Consider the following 18330-nt stretch of genomic DNA (forward strand, 5'->3'; position numbering starts at 1 on the left):
CCACCAATCTAACCGGTTGCATGTCGCAAATACATAATATAATAACTATGAATTAAGTTGTGTTTTGTGCGGTTATCGAATAGTTCCCATACAGTAGACGACGCCTACGCAAGACCAGAAATTCCTGTGCACGTCACTGTATTTAAGTGCATTTAAAAAAATGAAAAATAAAACTCTAACCCCAATGGGTGTTACTGCAACCGGACTGTGCGTTTACGATTTGACGATAGAAAATCCAAGCCGGTTTCTAAGCGAGAAACATACACACAAAAGGCTTGTATTGTATAAATACAGGAGGACTTTAACGAGCTTGGTCAAATACTAAAAAAAAAAATATCCGACGGTAACAAATAACAATAATAGTATGTTTTATCACTATACACATAGGTATACTAGTGTTTGATATATACGTGTGTGTGTATGCATTGTTGTGTGTACCAAACAAAAGTCGGATTCCAATAATTATTACTACTATTCCGTCGGCAAGACTCGGGGTTATTAAACTGCATATATGTAAGTATGTATTCGATCGTGTGCGTTCATAATCAGTTGTCGTTATCCACCGATTGTATGCACCCATGTTATCTCCTGCACTCTAACGTGCACTATTCGGCAGATGAAAATGTACAAAAAGACTTTGTTTGTAAAAAAGTTCACTTTAATGAATAACATTTGATTTTTGTTAAAAAAAAATAAAAGGTTAGGTAAAAGTTATAAACCATCGACATTTTGTAAAACGCAATGTCCTACACAACACATTGTAACTATACTTTGGAAATGGCATTTATCGTCTGATTTAAAATTGTTGGTTAAAAAAAACCTAGCAATTTTTAATTAAAATAATAAAATTGGATCTAACAATAAACATTTATAGAATATCATTACTTGCCCAGAAAGTCTGCCCACATCCATGTGCATTACAACTATTTACCGCAAAAGTACTTTTGGGTCTCTAATCATCAACCTCCATTCAAAACAATGTAGCATACAATTATATTTAGTCTTATTGTTTACACAGATTTAATTCATAAGTTCAACGATGTTCTATAAGACTATTGCCGCTTTCTACTATTTTCTTATAACATATCTAATACATAAATAACAACAATTGTATTACCAGTGTATAGAGTACGACAAAGGAGATTGTTGGTAAGAGCAGGAGTAGTATGCCAGAAAACAAGGAAACGTGGTGGTGGGGTGAGATAGTTCAGAGAGTTATAGCGAGTAAGAAAAAATTAATTTAAGCTATGTCAGAAGAATAGGAGGAGACAATATTGGATAGAGTACAAACGTTTGCGTTAGGAAGCTAAGAGTGATTTAAGAAAAGTGAAGTTAAAGTGATGTACGAGAGGTTAAAAGAAAGACGAAAAAGAAGTTTATATATTCACTAAGGTTAGAAAAAAATGGTCCAGATATTTTTGAAATATATGATGCATAAAAAGTGAGGGAAGGACAAGAGGGTGGTAACGAATGATGAGGTTGTAAAAAATAAATGGAAAGAAAATTTTGAAAACTTATTAAATGAGAAGTCTTGTAGTTTAATAACGCGCCGCAGCTTACAATAAGACAGTTTAAGATTTTAAACGGTCGATATTAAAAAATAATAACCGTCGACGTTTGGTATTTTTTATATTTTTTTAGCACCATTCCTTCGACGGTTGTTCAAGTGTAATACACACATGATATAATATTAGGCTTGTATATTTTTGTTGTTGCGTTTATATTTAGTACTGCAAAAGGTAAATATATAGTAATTTAATAATAAAAATAGAAAAACTACATAATTGCAATTGTTTTTCAATAAAATGAGTGTCTCCGTAAAACCGGTCACCCTGTTTACAATGTAGCAACACAATGCGAATAAAATGCAATAAATCTTGGTCTGTCAGTGATGTATAAAATATATTATATTATCATAGGGAATATGCATAATGTACTCAAAAGTTATGAGAATGATACGTTTTATATGGGCTAAGAAAACGTGGCGCAATCGTTGTGTTATTATTATTTTTTATAGTTGTGTTATTGGTCGTCTAGGCAGGACAATAACTCCGCCACCGCCATACTACTAAAGCATAGTCCTAAATAATAATAAAAAAATAATAATATACCTACAACCTCTATGCTGGTATTAGACCATTATGATTATTGTATTATTTTTTTTTCGAGTATCCCATATAGTGCACCGAAAGAAATTTTCACTTTCTTTTGTTCTATCGTTGCGCAATAGGTCGATTAACTACATATTTTTTTTTACCCACGGACTGATCTATTATATATTGGTATACTGTATATGTGTATGTATATACATTGTATACTTAACATGTGCCGTTGCATTGTCTCTGGCAAGCAAATATTAAATCATTGGCGGCTTGTGTGACCACAAGAGTCACTTCCGAATAGTTGTGTGTTTTTCTTTGTTTGATTTTTACTTTCCGACAGCTTGGTCTATACCTACGACACGAACCTTATATAATATGGTAGGTACATTATTATGGTTTTTTAGTATACTCAGGCAGGTAAGTCTCCCATGCACGCGGCCCGAAATTCGGTTTGTTTACCGCAACGTTATACATTTAATAGCAATAATTATAGTGCCTATATAATATACCGAATATAATAACATAGCCCCAGGGAGACACGTCGCATTTAGCGTTCATTTCAAAAACGGTAATTGACCGTAATTAATTACCATCAACGGTTATATGAGTCGGTACGTGGTGACGCGTGTAACACCTATACTGATTCGCTGAACTTAAGCCTATCTGCCTAAAATGGATGTAGCACTCAATATGGTCATAAAGTAGTACCATTGAGTATAATATGTATGTATATACTCAATGTTAGTACTAACGCACGTGCCAGTAAGTACTAGTCTGCAGTAAACACGGATAATATGGAAATAAAACTAGATTGCTGAACGTTTATAATTTTATAGTATTGAGATTTGACAAGTGCGAAAACCACTGAATCGGTCAGGTTACATGTGATAGGTAGCTCATATACAAAATAAAATGTCTTAAGTTCCATCATAATATGATTGAAAACAATTTCTTCGGAATTTTGGTCTTCAGAAAATCGGTCTCTAAAAAGAATGTCCAATAGAAAAAAATGATGTTATATAATACACAAGTTTACATAAAACAGTAATGTTATATTTACAAATAAAATAGTTCTCGTACTGCAAAAAAAAAAAAATGTTCTCTAAGAGTTGAATATTGTTTTAAACATAAATTTAATGTGACATCTGATGAATGTATGGTTTTCAATAATATTCGTATCTTGACCTTTTTCTCTCTCTATTTCTGCTTTTATCAAAGGAAATTAACGACCATACAAATTACTGTACTCATTATGTTCGAGCTAGGTATTTTTGGATGTTTATTCATCCAGGATATGGTAGTTCTGGACTTCATACATGACGAATATATTCTGGATATATATATCATATGTCCAGGTGTTTATAAAAATCAATTAACTATTAGGTTAATAGATTAATTAGGTTAATAGGTCTGAACCGTCTATAAGAAAATGTCTAAACGTTTTGAAATTTGTAATATTATTAGATAAGCGGTTGATCTCACACGAATATAACCTGGCTAGTGATCACAAGCGACTCCGACTGATGTTATCTAATGTTTGTACCTGTTGATAGTTAAATAATTATAACTCTTGTTCAAAATAATACGTTTGTATGACCAAATAAGAAATATATTATGCAACAAAACTTGGCGTTTTTTACCAAAGCTATTTAGCTCCATATGCCGCCAATTTGTATGAGATGCAAACAAAGAACATATTATCAACTCTATTGAAAAAAGCATTATCTTGGTTAATAACAACACAACAGTGAATCGTTTCCGACAGGATTTTTTTTAATTGAACATAACATCGGGGGTTAGGTAAAATATGGTATTTGCTCTTCTTTTGTCCAGTCACAGACAATTTAATAGTATTATACCGACTTTCGGGTAGTGCATGCGGTCACATAATGTATCATGACTAACATATGTGTAGTTATGCTGAAATAAAGATATGTATATTCTTTACTAATTTATGTATACAAATAAATGCATACACTGGGGTGACGGTAAGTACTTGCTTTTTGCTTGAGTATTTATCAAAAATTAAAAATGTTAAGAGGGCGCCACACACCCGTTACTTTCTTCAAAAAACCCGCCTTGCGTGGATTAATTTTCCAAAGGCTGTAATCAAAACTAAGAAACCAAATTTTCACATAATATAGACAACAACATTGTCTGTGTTCTACCATCGCTCTTTTTTTAAATATTTCAACCAGTGAATGAATAATTGATTAATTAAGAAAGGACTTTTTTTACTTTTTAAAAACGATATAGCGTTGGTTGTATTTCACTTAGAAATTATTAACTAACTAAAAATAATTTTAAAATCGTGCATAAGTCGATTGGTGATACCTTGTAAATTTTTTAAACTTGAAAACAAATATTAAATTAGATATTTAATAGTTACCTCTTCCTTGTGTTAATACATAATATGCTTACAAATTTTAGCTGAATGTTGAGTTTTAGTGAAAAATTGCCTATACAATGCGCCTTATAAATGCTAGTGTATAGGTTCCTTAACATACATTGACTTGGGTTTCGGATTCAATGCAGCGTTAATGGCTTTATGATCGTTAGCGGAATCGATAATAATAACAGCTACCAGATATTATCACGGCTTGTACTCGTCTAATTGATTTTTGATACATACAAAACAAATGAAAATATATAAAGTATAAGAAGAACGCTACATTAAGAATTGGAATTCTATCCGAAAGATAATATGATTAACCGTCTCCTTAGCTTGATCCGATCCAATCATTCATCCAGACGATAGATCCGTAAGGATATTAATCCTTTATACACGACAAAGCGACAAACTAACAATAAAATAATAATTATCATTTTTTTTTTCATTTATTATATCATTGTTATTCAGCGTGTGATTGATTTGCAGGCGGTCGTTTGTGTCATATCATTTGTATCGACTTGATGTCACGGATGGGAATTGGATAATTGAATTTGAACGAAAAATAATATAATATTATAGTATCCAATGTATCTACTATTTGGTTTTTTTTTTACATTTTTTAAATTACAATATTACTCTCATAAATTATTTTAAAAACAATACCTTCTCAGCTTCGCATCGTAGCTATACTAAATCGAATAGAAAATAAAATATAATGCTCATACAAAATACATTGTGTATCATACCCGTTATAGTTTTTACAGTAAAATAAAATATACTCAAGACGTTATTACTCATTGATAGATTAAATCAAAGAGTGTTTTTTTTATTACAATTAAATTAATCATAAACATAATTATTTATTTTTTGGATTAATTTAATAACTTAAACTTAACTTTTTTTTTTTAGAATACAAAAAAACTTTTAAAAGGGATATAACGTATTTATGTTTTGTACTGCCTTAAATTAATTAATATCTAAAATACACTCTCACTTTTAGCTAAGATGGCTTAACATTTAATTTGACTTGTATCTTTTGACAAGTAAAGTGATAGTATACCTCAAATATTAGCATCTTTTTTGTATGTAAATTATAGGTCCACACTAAGTCGATCCTAAAAGACAGCGCGTTTCATATTTTTTCACCTTAAATTAGTCGACATATTTAAAATGGCTACTTGATCAATTTTTGTCAAACATTACCTATCATTTGCCCCTTAAATAGTGTTTCCGTTCCCCTTAATGGGATAGTGTGCGATATGAACTGTCCGCTATCTAAACGGCCAGCCTACTTACATCCTGGGTGTCTGTCGGGGCTACTGGTTAAGACATTTCTTAATGAGTTTTTCTTCGGTGTTTTTTATTGTGAAAAAATACATCTGAGAAGGTCGAAACCTTTGCTGAGATGAGATCTCTATTTTCCCCATCGATATTGTTATTTTTTATTGTAACTGCGTGCTGACTCCTGACGATCATATGATTATGGTGTAATATATATTATTGTGAAGTGCCAAATTTAATTAATAACGTGAATTTAAATTAAAGAATATGTTTGGAAGATCGTGGTCGTGCAGTGGTGAGCTCACAGTGGTAGCTTTATGTACGAGTATAGACAGTATGGGTACCGTTACGGCGCGTTATTCTTCCACAGAGTTTTTATAGGTCATTGACTCTCCTATAAGAGCAGTAGATATTATTATGTACCCGGAGGCGACGGCGCTACATAGCTGTTATAGGTACTATCCACGTGTGTACCCCAAAACACATCATTATGCACACACATATATAAGCCAGCGGTCGCGCCTTTATTCGCACATACACATATTAAATAATAATAAAAATACTAACAAATAAAGTACATTTGAAATTTGAAAACATTCTAGAACCAGCAATGAAACTAAAAAAAACAGCGTGCACATTTTGGTATTGATTATTATTTGTTTTTTTTTTTATAGCTTTTATAATACATACAAATGCGGTATTCTGCTCTTGACTAGAGTATATAGTCCGGAACAAGCGCTGCCGCACTTGGTTAATCCAGTGTATTTTTGTATTATATGAACAAATATTAATTACAGCTGTATACGCATATAGCTAGTTCTTTAATGAGAACGGACATTGCCGAGTATATATTATAATATTTTACATGAAACATTGTGAATAGGAAACTAAAAAATCTCGCGCATTAACCTGAACATTTCAAAAGAATTTCCACTCCAAACATGCCTTCTCAACTACTTCTTCAGATGCAGAAAGCCGTTTAAGCCGCATTAACCTCGTATCGTTGCGAATAAAATATGTGTCTATAAAAAGTGTAACCGTAAAAGCTTATTAGTTTTGAAAATTAAAAAAATGTATAGTCATGTATGAGGAATCATAAAAACTACTATACTTATGCTCCGATCCGTGTCGAGTTAGTGTAGATTGAAAAAAAAGCGTCGTTAAGCAAATCTCTTTTCATCGCTATTCAAAAGAAGTTACCGCACTCAGACTTTTGATTGCAAAGTCATGACGCCATTAAATGTCGTCTAGATGTATATTATACGTTGTTCGACCTCCGCCTTAACCAGCACAACTCACAATAGCGAGGTCGACCACTATAATCCTTTCCTCTCGCTACCCTCTTTCGGTCACCGATTGTCCCTTTCAATACTCCCTTAATCATATACAACTTCTTCTCTTTTTTCTGTCTGTCCTTTGTTAACCCTTACAATCAGCTCTCTCTCCTCTCGATTTTCTCCCTTCGTTATAAGCTACTGAGCTCTAACGATCCATTTGGTTCTATATTCCTTGCTATTGACGTGAACTCCACTACTTTTATTAAGGTTGTTTTAATTCCACCATAGTAAGTCTCGTTAGCTATTTCATTATGTTGTCACTAGATTAAACGAATGAAAAGGTTACAATAAGGGACTATGCAAATATAAAATGATGGAGTAAGTTACCATGCTAACTAGCACAATTACATTTAATATTAAAATTCGGTTTTATAAGTAATTCACTTGATTTCTGTTATTGCTTCTTGAAATAAACTCTCAAATAGGTTTTCCTACTGTAGTCTCCTTGGGTCTATTTTTTCGGATTCTCCATTACCCTGTACTTATACGTCTTTACGTGGACCATATATTTTTTTGAGTACCTTGATTTTGAGTATGGCTAGTGAAATGTCATCTGTTATCTGTTATCTTCCATATTTCCGCTCCGATAGGAGCATAGGTCTAAACGTGTTGCAGTATATTATTATGTACTATAACGGATGTTCCGGTCGTGGAAACCTAACCGTGTGGGTCTCGTCTTCGAGGCGAACGTGGCCCAAAGGATTAAAGACCGCACGTGTCTCTCGACCGCCATGATAATAATAATATCGAGGCTATGATGTACATGTATACATATGCATGGGCGAGCAAAATTAAGGTGCTAATACAATACACCACACACTATTGTTATGACGTGCGGTTTTTTTTTTTAATTGAGCCACGACCAAACACTAACAAACCGGAGTTGACCCAGATGATCCTATAATGGCTACTCTTGGCCGTGCACACAGAAGTCTCCTAAGGGTCGGCGGCGATAAACAATACTTCGGCTAATTATTATTATTATTACTATCATCGTCATCATACATACCGTTCGATGTATGGTATTTGGTATTCAAGCAAACGTGTACGGTTCGACCTCACACGACTAATACTAATAATATCTTACCTAGCCGTTTCTCGTCCACTAAAAGAACGAAAACCGTTTTCGCAGTCGTCCCACAAGTCCACAAGTTATAATAATAAAATATATGTGTACCTATTATTATGTTGTGTGCGGTTTAGCCGCAATATCCGAAATAGGCGGCAAAACCGTCGCGGTCAGAATGGATTATTTCCCATAGAAATACTTTATAATATCCAGCCAGCGCGTTTAATGTATTCCAGATAGGTTAGGTTCCCTTATCTGTTAAACATACCATTAAAATAATTATCACAATAACAATCAAGTTGATCCCACGATTTAAGATAATAATTATCTTAAATCGTGGTTGACCCTCGGGCTCAGTGTTTAAAATTTGGAATTTGATATTGTTTTTCTACCTATATATAAATGAGCGTAATAATATTAAACTATAGCCCTTAGGTACATACTATTGTAGTTGATGTACACCCTCGGATAAGAGGAATATAATAATAGATAATAGACTACAGATGGAAAGCAGCAGAGCTTAGAAGGTGTTTGGCGGCTTTATCTTGGTGACTCGGCGATCGTTTCTATGGCACCTTATGAGTTTCTTCAAAAAGCGTGACAGATCTGAAGAGCGTGACCGCTTGTGTTAGATATCAAATTTGCATGCCGTATATAATAGCTTTGGTTAATTAAGGTCGGTAGAGAAAATATGCGTATTAAGTCGTATTTAATTACACGTAAAGTAAACAATACAAATCTATAAACAAAAAAGTCGGCTTCCAACCGAATAAAGAGAGATGAGCTCGTTTACAAGTAGTGTCGTTTATAATAGTAGAAAGCTCCAAAACTAAATCAATCATAAGAATCAGTTTACATGTTTTCTTAAGTAGTTAAGTTTTACAGTTGGGCCAAATAGAATAATTGATACTGCGAAAGCATTTTTCTTTTATATAAATTATCAACAATAGTGAGGCTTCTAATAAACACACTTTTAAGCGTGTTATGTTGATACGTTTTAAAGTTAAATAAAAAAGTTGGTGTTAAAAAGTAATTTATTATAAACACCTGCACACTATACATATAAGTAAACAGTTTGCAATGTTTTATTAAGTTAAGTTAGGTTACAAACAGTGTCGCGCTAACCATTAATCAAGTATAAGTAAAGAATAAGTTTCAACTCCTTCTGAATTCGAGTAGATATTTTTTTAATGTACATCGGTAAGGATCTATCTAATATATGAATCTTTGAAATGTAACATGTTAATTGGGTTTTCTCGATTTTAAAAAGGAATGAGTGGGTTTCTTCAAATTTCCACTTTAATCGTACTTTTTGTTTACGGTTTGTGGTCTATAAACTGGCTGTACGAACAAATCTCGGTGGTTAAAACGTTAAAACAAATTTTTAAAAATACTCAATTGTAAAACCAATTCTTCCTCAGCTCCGGTTCTAAGTTAAAAAATATATCATACACCTTAATGATGACTTGGAATGCGGTTGAAACATTTTTGTTAACGGTCGGATTACAACATATTGCCGCTGCCGGGCAACACACGGTACGTTTATGTGCTGATATGGTAATATGGGCTAATTGCCATTATTACAGTAATTTCTTTACTCGATGTGCCCACACAAAAATGGCCTACTGTCTTTTGATTGTCTGTCTGTGGTGGATTTTCTCCATGACGGCCGTTACGTCGCCGACTGGTGAGATTTCGGTGGATGGACTGTTCGATCGTCAACGACCGGCAGATGATTCGACCGGTTTGTCTAAGAATCGGCCGCTAAATCTAAACGCCGACGATCAAGTAATAATTTACTTGACTGTCGATCAGCATGAATGTAACCGACCATTTGCCGACATCTCCTAATACCGAATAATTAATTTTACCTTGCCCGCCTCGATAGGATAGGTCAAAGCGGTCGGCGAACCCACGTATGTTCTACGGATACCCTTCTGATGAAACGGCGTATAGCTGCGACCAAAGCATTTGGCCAATGGTCGTGACGGTGCTGTCCGTGATGGCATTATTAGTGCTCTTTCTTAGTTGGGCGCGCTGTCTGTACGAAGCCTTCTTCCGCCACGGGTTTAAGTCTATGTCGGACTGCGACGTCGGCACTTGCGAGCACGTGAAAAATGAATGTATGCGCAAATGCCATTGCCATTGTCAATTCATAAAATGCAATTGCAACTAGATCAACTAGATTATTTATGTATACATTTACACATACCCAATAAGTAATACGATTTTTGTTTTTAGAAGTATATTTACAATAGATTTGCAATTTTGTAATGGTTTTCAGTAGTTAAAAACATTGAATGAGGCACTCTGCTGTCTTTTTTTTTATTTTGAAAATAGTATTATGTAGTATTAACGTATATAAGCAGGGAAAAAGATAATCGTTGAAAATAAACGTTTGTCTAAAACAGAATATTTAAAGGATAAGTTTAGATGGAGGTGAAAAAATCGTGGTAAATAGAGTGAAGGAATTTAAGTATTTAGAATAATTTATCAGGCGACGGAAGAATTGAAGGGGGGGGGAAATAATATGTGGTTGATTGGGGACAGACAAAAGCTATAACTATTATGTTGTGACGTGTGTGCCAAAACAAGTGCAATTTATAGTGAAAAGCAAATATAATATTTCCAGTACGATAATAATAATATGCTAGATCGATAGTTTCATGTATTGTGTGTGGACTCAAAGTTTGAAGGCTAATAGTTTAATATTCGTTATTCTAGTGATGATAACCAAGGTTTAGAATAATTATTAAATTGCATATATTTTTACTGCCCCAATATTGTAATAATGATTACAAAAATCATTCAGAATGCTCTAGATAACTAGAGATAGTCCCAAATTAGGTTGAGTTTATTTGTAATTGATTATTTTTTTTTTATCAAGTGGATTCCTTAATGAATTTAAAATATAAAATAATAATATTATCAATGTATTGTATTTTCATAATAAATGGAAAAATTGGAACCGACGTTTATGTCTACACCACTGTACTATATTTGACATTAATTACACTTTCTCTTGCACCCAGAATCTTTTATTTGTAAAAAGTGTAGATTTCATCAAACCCAAATAAAATAGGAACGCTTTTAGAATTTTGAATAGTTTACTTGCGAGCTACCTCGTCTACACTATATTACAATACGTATAATAGTATTCAGATGTATAAATAAAGTAGTTACTTAGGATTTCAAGATTTTTTGTGCTATGGTATTTGTATGTTACTAAAATAATCTACGGTAGTTTTATTATTATTAAAATAATAATTTGATTCTTATATAATAATAACAACAACATTAAAGCAGTTGTGTATAATTTTTTTTGAATTTTCTTAGCATTACACATTTACACCATCCGACTGCAGCTGTAAATCACGCGTTTGGGGCAGAAAGTGATTTTTGTTATATACGTTTATTATACAACGAAAACCAAATTATATAACTACTATAAACAGAAAATTAAAACACAGTTATTTTTGTCTTATTAGTGGTCTTCGTTTTCGACTATACACACGAATTCATTGTACTTATTTAGTTCAAAAAACAGACGCGAATCGGATTATAGTTGGATAAAATAATATAATGTATTATCATCATCTATCAGTTTTTAGCACAATATATATATGTATACAGTATACTGTAGATATTCACATACATACAATATAATAGCTACTAACAATTATATTGTTTCGCTTTGAGCTCAGTGAAAACTCTGGTTAACACTGACAGATATGATGTTATGATAAATTGTCGCGGAGACACGACTAGGATGAAAAATGATACTGATTTCTATCAGATTAAGGCCAATGTTAAAAGGTAACGGTCTAAATTCGTCCTCTCGCTCTGGTAAATATTAAATCGCATTTCTTTTTAAAGTTTTTGACAGCAACTCGGCGTACGCATTTTTTTGTTTCACTAACGATCCGATTTTCTAATTTAACTCCAATGGATGGATATTATATTATACATATTTGGAACGGTAGAAAATAAAACAATTTTAATTGTTTACACTTTTCAGTTTATGCACGATACTACAAGGTATAACCATTGAGTATACAATATATACTCAATGGTATAACTTACAAGTACACTTACAATACACTTACCAAGATGTCAGGAAGTCTTTTTTTATAAGAGTTTCTCTGTCCTTGGCACAATAACACTTAGTGTCTATATACATATATTAAGCTCATATACCGACTGCATTTTAACTGCAGATGTAAAAATATGCTAGAAGAGTACTCTTTTACAGCGGGTATTCATACACAATGAATTTTGGTTATTAAAGCCAATTAAGTTTAACAAAAGTTAAAAAGGATAAAAATAAATTCTAACTATAAAGTAATATATACCTATTAGATATAATACAATTTCATAGGTATGATTATAATAACGCAAAAAATAGCAAACCTAAGTCATCGATTCTTATTATCCAGCGACACGGTAGTGGCGCGGAGTTAAGTAAAAACAAGATTGTGAGTTCATAAAAATAGCGAGCACGCACCGCCGTGTATACTATATACGAAGCACCGCAATCCCATTAAACGCGTGGAAATTTTACCATGAATTTCGGAATGATTTTTTTCATGACTGGTTTGATATGTCGAATGATTTTATTTGTTGACATCGATGCATAATAAATATATTACATTATGGTATTTACTTAGTTCCTATATTATATCACGTACTTGAAGGCCTTTGTTGAAACACTTTTTTCCTTAGCTACCATTTACACTGAGTTAACGAAGTTTTGTTGGGATATCTATAGACTATAATCATAACAATAACTTTTAAAATACTATTTTAAATGATCAACAAAATTATTTTATCAGATTAATATTATGTAATATACAGCTGTTTACCTACAGTACTCTGAATATGCAATAGCATTTTTATTATTGACTTCCTTGCTAATGACATTAGTTTCTCTGGCCACTTGGGTAAAGAAATGTCCCACGTGTTTGCTACATCTATGGGGTTTTAAGATTTTTGTTGTTCATTAAACGTGGCTAATCTAGCTCAGTATTGTTTGTCATTAGGACATTGGACTATTGCTATTATCCCAGGCGTCAAAATCCAATTACGCTTATATTGTATTAATTTTCGTGTTGTAGTAAAATATTATACAATATAACCGCGACCTATTTACCTACTTTTTTATGAAAACTCACTAGAAACACATTAATCTAGAGTTTGTGTAGATTTCGATACAGATAAATGGGATTTCTGAAATAAAAACAAATACATTTTGGTTTCAACAATGTAATTAGGTGTATATATTTTATTTATATTTATTTAAAATCTTGTTATATTTTGTGTTGCAGAAATTATACGAGGCTACTATATCTTTTGATATGCCTGTTCCAACTACCCGCTTCGGAAGCTCAGTGTCCGTGGCAAGCTGACCCGGCGGCCGCAGATCTTCAGTCGTCCTGCTTATGTTCGATGAACGCGGCCCAAGAGCTATCGGTCCAATGCGACTTAGTCGACTACGATAATCTGCTGCAAGTTCTCGAAAAATATCCGCAAGACACGTTTGACTTGTTGTACATAAACAACAGTACGATAAGGACCGTGGAAGATTCCAGTTTTGCTAAATTAAAAATACATAACTTGCAATTGTCCGGGTGCCGGATACGAAGTTTGTCCAAAACGGCGTTCAAGGGATTGGAACCTCATTTGCGGCATTTGAACCTGCAAGACAACGAGCTCGACGAGGTACCGGTGACCAGCCTGGAGTCACTTAAAAACCTGACGTTGTTGGATTTATCCCGAAATCGGATATCGAAAGTACCCGACGACGCTTTCGTCACGCTCAAAAATCTACAAACCGTCAAGTTGGCCGACAACAACCTGACGTTATCTAAACACTCGTTTCGCGGGCTCGAGAATAGCCTGAAAAATTTAAACCTTAAGGGCACCAATCAAAGGACGTTACCCGAGAGCATACGGAGTTTGCGAAATTTAGCGTTTTTGGATTTGGCACAAAATATTTTGAGCGAACTGCCGGGACCGTCCGGGCAGTATATCTTTCAAGGACTGGGAGCGTTGACGGCACTCAACTTGGAGAGAAATGTCATTCAGTCCCTGGGCGAATCCACATTCGACGGTGTGAAAAATTCACTGAGCTCCTTGAGCCTTCTTAACAATTTGCTAACCGAATACCCTACGGTTGCCATCAGTAAACTACCCGAACTCAGGGTGTTGGACATCGGTTTCAACTTGATCACAGACATTCCGGAAAATGCGTTCATAGCCAATCCCTCTCTGACCTTGTTGGCTTTGGATGGTAACCCGTTAGAAACCATTCCCAAAAATGCGTTCACACATCTCAACTCCACGTTGCGAGGTCTCAGTCTCGGGGGACGATACTTGCAGTGTGACTGTCGAATCCGCTGGGTTCTCGAATGGATTAAACACGGTGACTTGCAAGTGACCAGCCGAGAAAGGAATCCGCAATTTTGCGCCAGTCCGTCTTACCTCAAGAATAAGCATTTCTACAAAATCGATCAGTCCGGTAAGTAAAGACATGAGTCTTTTCTTGTCAATACAAGATGGGTGGGAATTGTTAATTGTTGAACAATATATCTAGGGTACGAATACTGAAATAATGCTCGTTCTTATTTGAATTACAATAAATGAACTAAACGTTTTATTTTTTTTTGCAGAAATGGTTTGCGATAATGAAGAGAGCTCGTCGTCGGGTATACCGTCTGTCGTGGAAACCAGTTTGGAAGAAGAGAACGTGGACCCTCAACGGCCAACGCTAGGCGTGGGCGTAGGATACGTGAGCCCGACCAGTGTTACTGCCGGTATCGCAGGTACCAAGAACAAACCGAAAAAGGACTACCAAGAACTGGACTTAGCAAAGAACTCTAACTCTTCGGACTTCCCATCGTCCAATATAGATCCTTTGCCGGCTAAAGTATCTTCTTCTACGACTGAGAGTATTCCCACCTCTTCGGCTACTACTGGTGTTGTTGACGCGGTTACCAAGTCCTCCGTACAAAGCTCGACTACTGTAATAATAATATTTTTTATTTTAGCATATTATTATTCGACCTTCACTCAAATGAGATTGTTTGTTTTGTTTATAGTCGAAACCGACCAACGGTAGTCGAAAGTCCAATCTGGTTATAACGAGGCCACAACCGATGCAGACTTCACAGAAACCGCCACTGATACTCGGCAATTACTCCAAGAAATCTGCTCAAGAAGTTATCATCCGGAGCGTGCACCGCCAAGAGAACACAGTCATAATCCAATGGGATTCTGAAACTGCCAATATTTTGGGTTTCCGTGTGGTGTACCGTCTGTTCGGCGATCGTACTTTCAAGCAAGGACCACCACTCGAAACGAGCGAACGAGAATTTAAAATCAAAAACGTTCCTTATCAGGTAATTGACAAAATGTCCAAAAATAATTTTACTTCCATCGACAATTACACATCCTTATTTCTTCACAGGAGTGCATTGTGGTGTGCGTTATCTCACTCGAGGAGATCAACATCACGCCGGACACGGTGCCTTATAGCCAATGTCGCGAAGTCCGGACAGCGGTGACTTTAACCAGTAACATGGACCGTATAACGATAGCGGCGAGCGCGGCAATTTGTGGTACAGTCTTAATCGCCGTGGTAGTGTTCATAGCTGCTAGCAAACGCCGGGCAAAGAAGCTTCAAACTCTGCACAACTCTATGGCTTCGTGTCATCCAAACAAGCCACCCGGTGGAGGTATTCCCGTGGGAACGTTGCCGCCGAATTGTTATGCGGCCAATGGACCACCGCCAATGTCGTCGCTGGCCGCTCTGAACGCGTTCACCGGCCACAAGGACTGGGATCAAGGTTCAGTTTACAGCAACCGTAGCTTGAATCATCCTCGGATGTACAGAGTTGCTGACACCAGGCAGGGTAAGCATTGATGGTCCACGCTGGAATTTTGTAGACAACATAGTAACATAAAATATTGTGTCATAAAAGTTGAAAGCTACTAGTTGCCACTCGTAATTTACACACCAGTTATAACAGATCATCCTTTTCCGAATCAAGGGTAGCTTTCAATTCTGTTAGCTTATCCTTCCTTAACAAAAATTAAATGTTTTGACGTAGTAGATACCACTCTTGTTCACGAGATCGCATTAGGATACATTTTGATCAAGCTCATTTTATGTTGACATTAACCGTTTACTTGTATCCTATAGGATGCAATGAAGATCTACACTCCAACATATCGAATTTCAGCTCAAAAGCGCCAAAGATGCGTTCGGTCGCCGACGGCCAGTCACAAAATAGTTTTTCCAACAACTCCATGCGATATTTGGGCGGCAGTAACGCTTACGCGTCTGAACTAGTTAACTCCAGACCGGGTTAGTGTAAATTTTTGTTATTCAAATAGAAACTTATCTAGTAAGCTTAAGAAGTGTGTGGATTAGTTGTTATGTAGCATTTAAGCAGTTACGTCTGGGCTCTGTTTGAGAACAATTAAGAATTTCCCACCCCGATGAAGTTTTCCCCCTATGGGGGACTGGGCCCCAGTGCAATAATGCAATTATTCGCCCAGTTAAAGTACTATGTTATAGTAATAGATTTTTATAATTGGTGTTAACATTGACTCAAACCCAACACACAGCCTTTCTAGATACCGCTATATCAAAATCAGTGCAATTTCAAATCAATTCCTAATTGTGTGGCTTTAAGAGTATTTTTGTATCGTTTTCTATTTTACAAGGATGAAAATAGATATATTTTTAATCTTAAACACGATATTCCGAACACCTAAAATCGCAAAAATTGATAATCTCTTTTATCAAACAACAGAATCAATTCAGTGTACTAAATATGATGTTTATTTTTCTAACCAGAGCTGAGACAGTCCCGGCAGTCGTTGGCCGTTTCCGAGAGGATGTCCCATATCAGTTACCCTGGTAGTGGTCGCACCAATACGTCCCGGACCAAACCCAGGAGAGCTTCCCGTAACCGGGACGGAGCAGGAGGAGGAGGAGGCACGCAAAACAGACCATCAAGCCGTTACAGCCATACTGGTTCGCACCACGCGCTCAACGCCAACTATTGTGGTGACACGTCAGACAACTGGACCGATCACGACATGGACATATATATGACTAGAAATCCGACAACCAGAAACGGTCTTGTGCCATTGTAAAAAAATGCCAAGCTCAATTCCGCATGATAACATTAAAAAAAAAAAAAACAATAGCAAACATATCATAGCAAAAACTTCCAGAAGCCATTTTACATATTATTATGAGTTTGGATCGCGTCGAGTCTTGTGGAGAGCGTTGGCTGTTCTGGTGGTTAGATGAAGGAAATAAATACAAAGGAGGAGACGCACACCCTAAACTGGTTCACCCTAAACTATTCAAGATCATAAACCGTCATCAACAGGCACGACAACACATTCGACGCATCAACTCACTGTTGGCGCCCTTCTGATTTCAACGCACGCCCATTTTTCGGGTACATCATATAATATTAATTATAAATTACAGTTTAAGTAATCATTATTATACTTTATTTGTCGCTAAATGATATCAGTACTTACTGTATGCTGTACGCGCATTTAGAGCCATCTATACCGTAATGATTATATTTATGTTTAAACATGTAGTACATAAAACATAATTATTACTATCGTTGAAGTTGCCAGTGTTCAAAAAACCGCCAACGCTTCCTGACATAATGTCGGCGGTTAATATGATTTAATATTATTATAACTATAAGATAACTATAAGTACTTGAACCTATCAGACAAAGAATGCTGTTTTAATAAATGTGTTTTTTTAGTCTTATTTCATTTATATTACATTTTGTACATTTTAATATTATTTATTTTCGATATTCGTACGACAATATTATATTTTATTATTATAATTTAATATTAAGTGTACTTATTACAAACTAAAAAATTATAAAAATAAATAGTGTACTTTAATATTATAAAAGAAAGAGTAAACATTTTAATCAAAACGGTTTGTTTGATTATAAGCTAGACTCTAGTTGAAGTTATAACGTCGAAGAATGTAATCTGCATCATATCCTGAGACATTAAAATGTATTAAACTATTTTGTTTGACAGTTACTCAAGACATGGACGCTGTATATACCTACATTAAACTTAATGAACGTGCAT

The 18330-nt window shown here is 34.9% G+C and overlaps 1 protein-coding gene across 2 annotated transcripts in view; it reads left to right on the forward strand.

Moving 5' to 3' along the window:
* Window positions 1-17394, forward strand: part of LOC126836800 (uncharacterized) — a 38149-nt gene extending 20755 nt beyond the window's left edge. Inside the window, exons 3-8 of one of the 2 annotated variants that reach the window (XM_050570444.1) lie at window positions 13506-14698; window positions 14850-15202; window positions 15279-15578; window positions 15647-16091; window positions 16382-16546; window positions 17042-17394. In XM_050570444.1, coding sequence (XP_050426401.1) covers window positions 13506-14698; window positions 14850-15202; window positions 15279-15578; window positions 15647-16091; window positions 16382-16546; window positions 17042-17343 — 2758 coding nt within the window. In that variant the 3' untranslated portion in view covers window positions 17344-17394. The remainder of the gene's footprint in view (window positions 1-13505; window positions 14699-14849; window positions 15203-15278; window positions 15579-15646; window positions 16092-16381; window positions 16547-17041) is intronic. The other variant, XM_050570445.1, reaches the window with a different exon arrangement.
* The last annotated feature ends 936 nt before the right edge of the window (window positions 17395-18330 follow it).

Source organism: Adelges cooleyi, unplaced genomic scaffold, assembly GCF_023614345.1.
Source record: "Adelges cooleyi isolate 19-005CV unplaced genomic scaffold, UGA_ACOO_1.1 ACOO_flye_CR_arks_rails_tigmint_CR_PRNA_247, whole genome shotgun sequence".
In the NCBI taxonomy this organism is placed as follows: domain Eukaryota; kingdom Metazoa; phylum Arthropoda; class Insecta; order Hemiptera; family Adelgidae; genus Adelges; species Adelges cooleyi.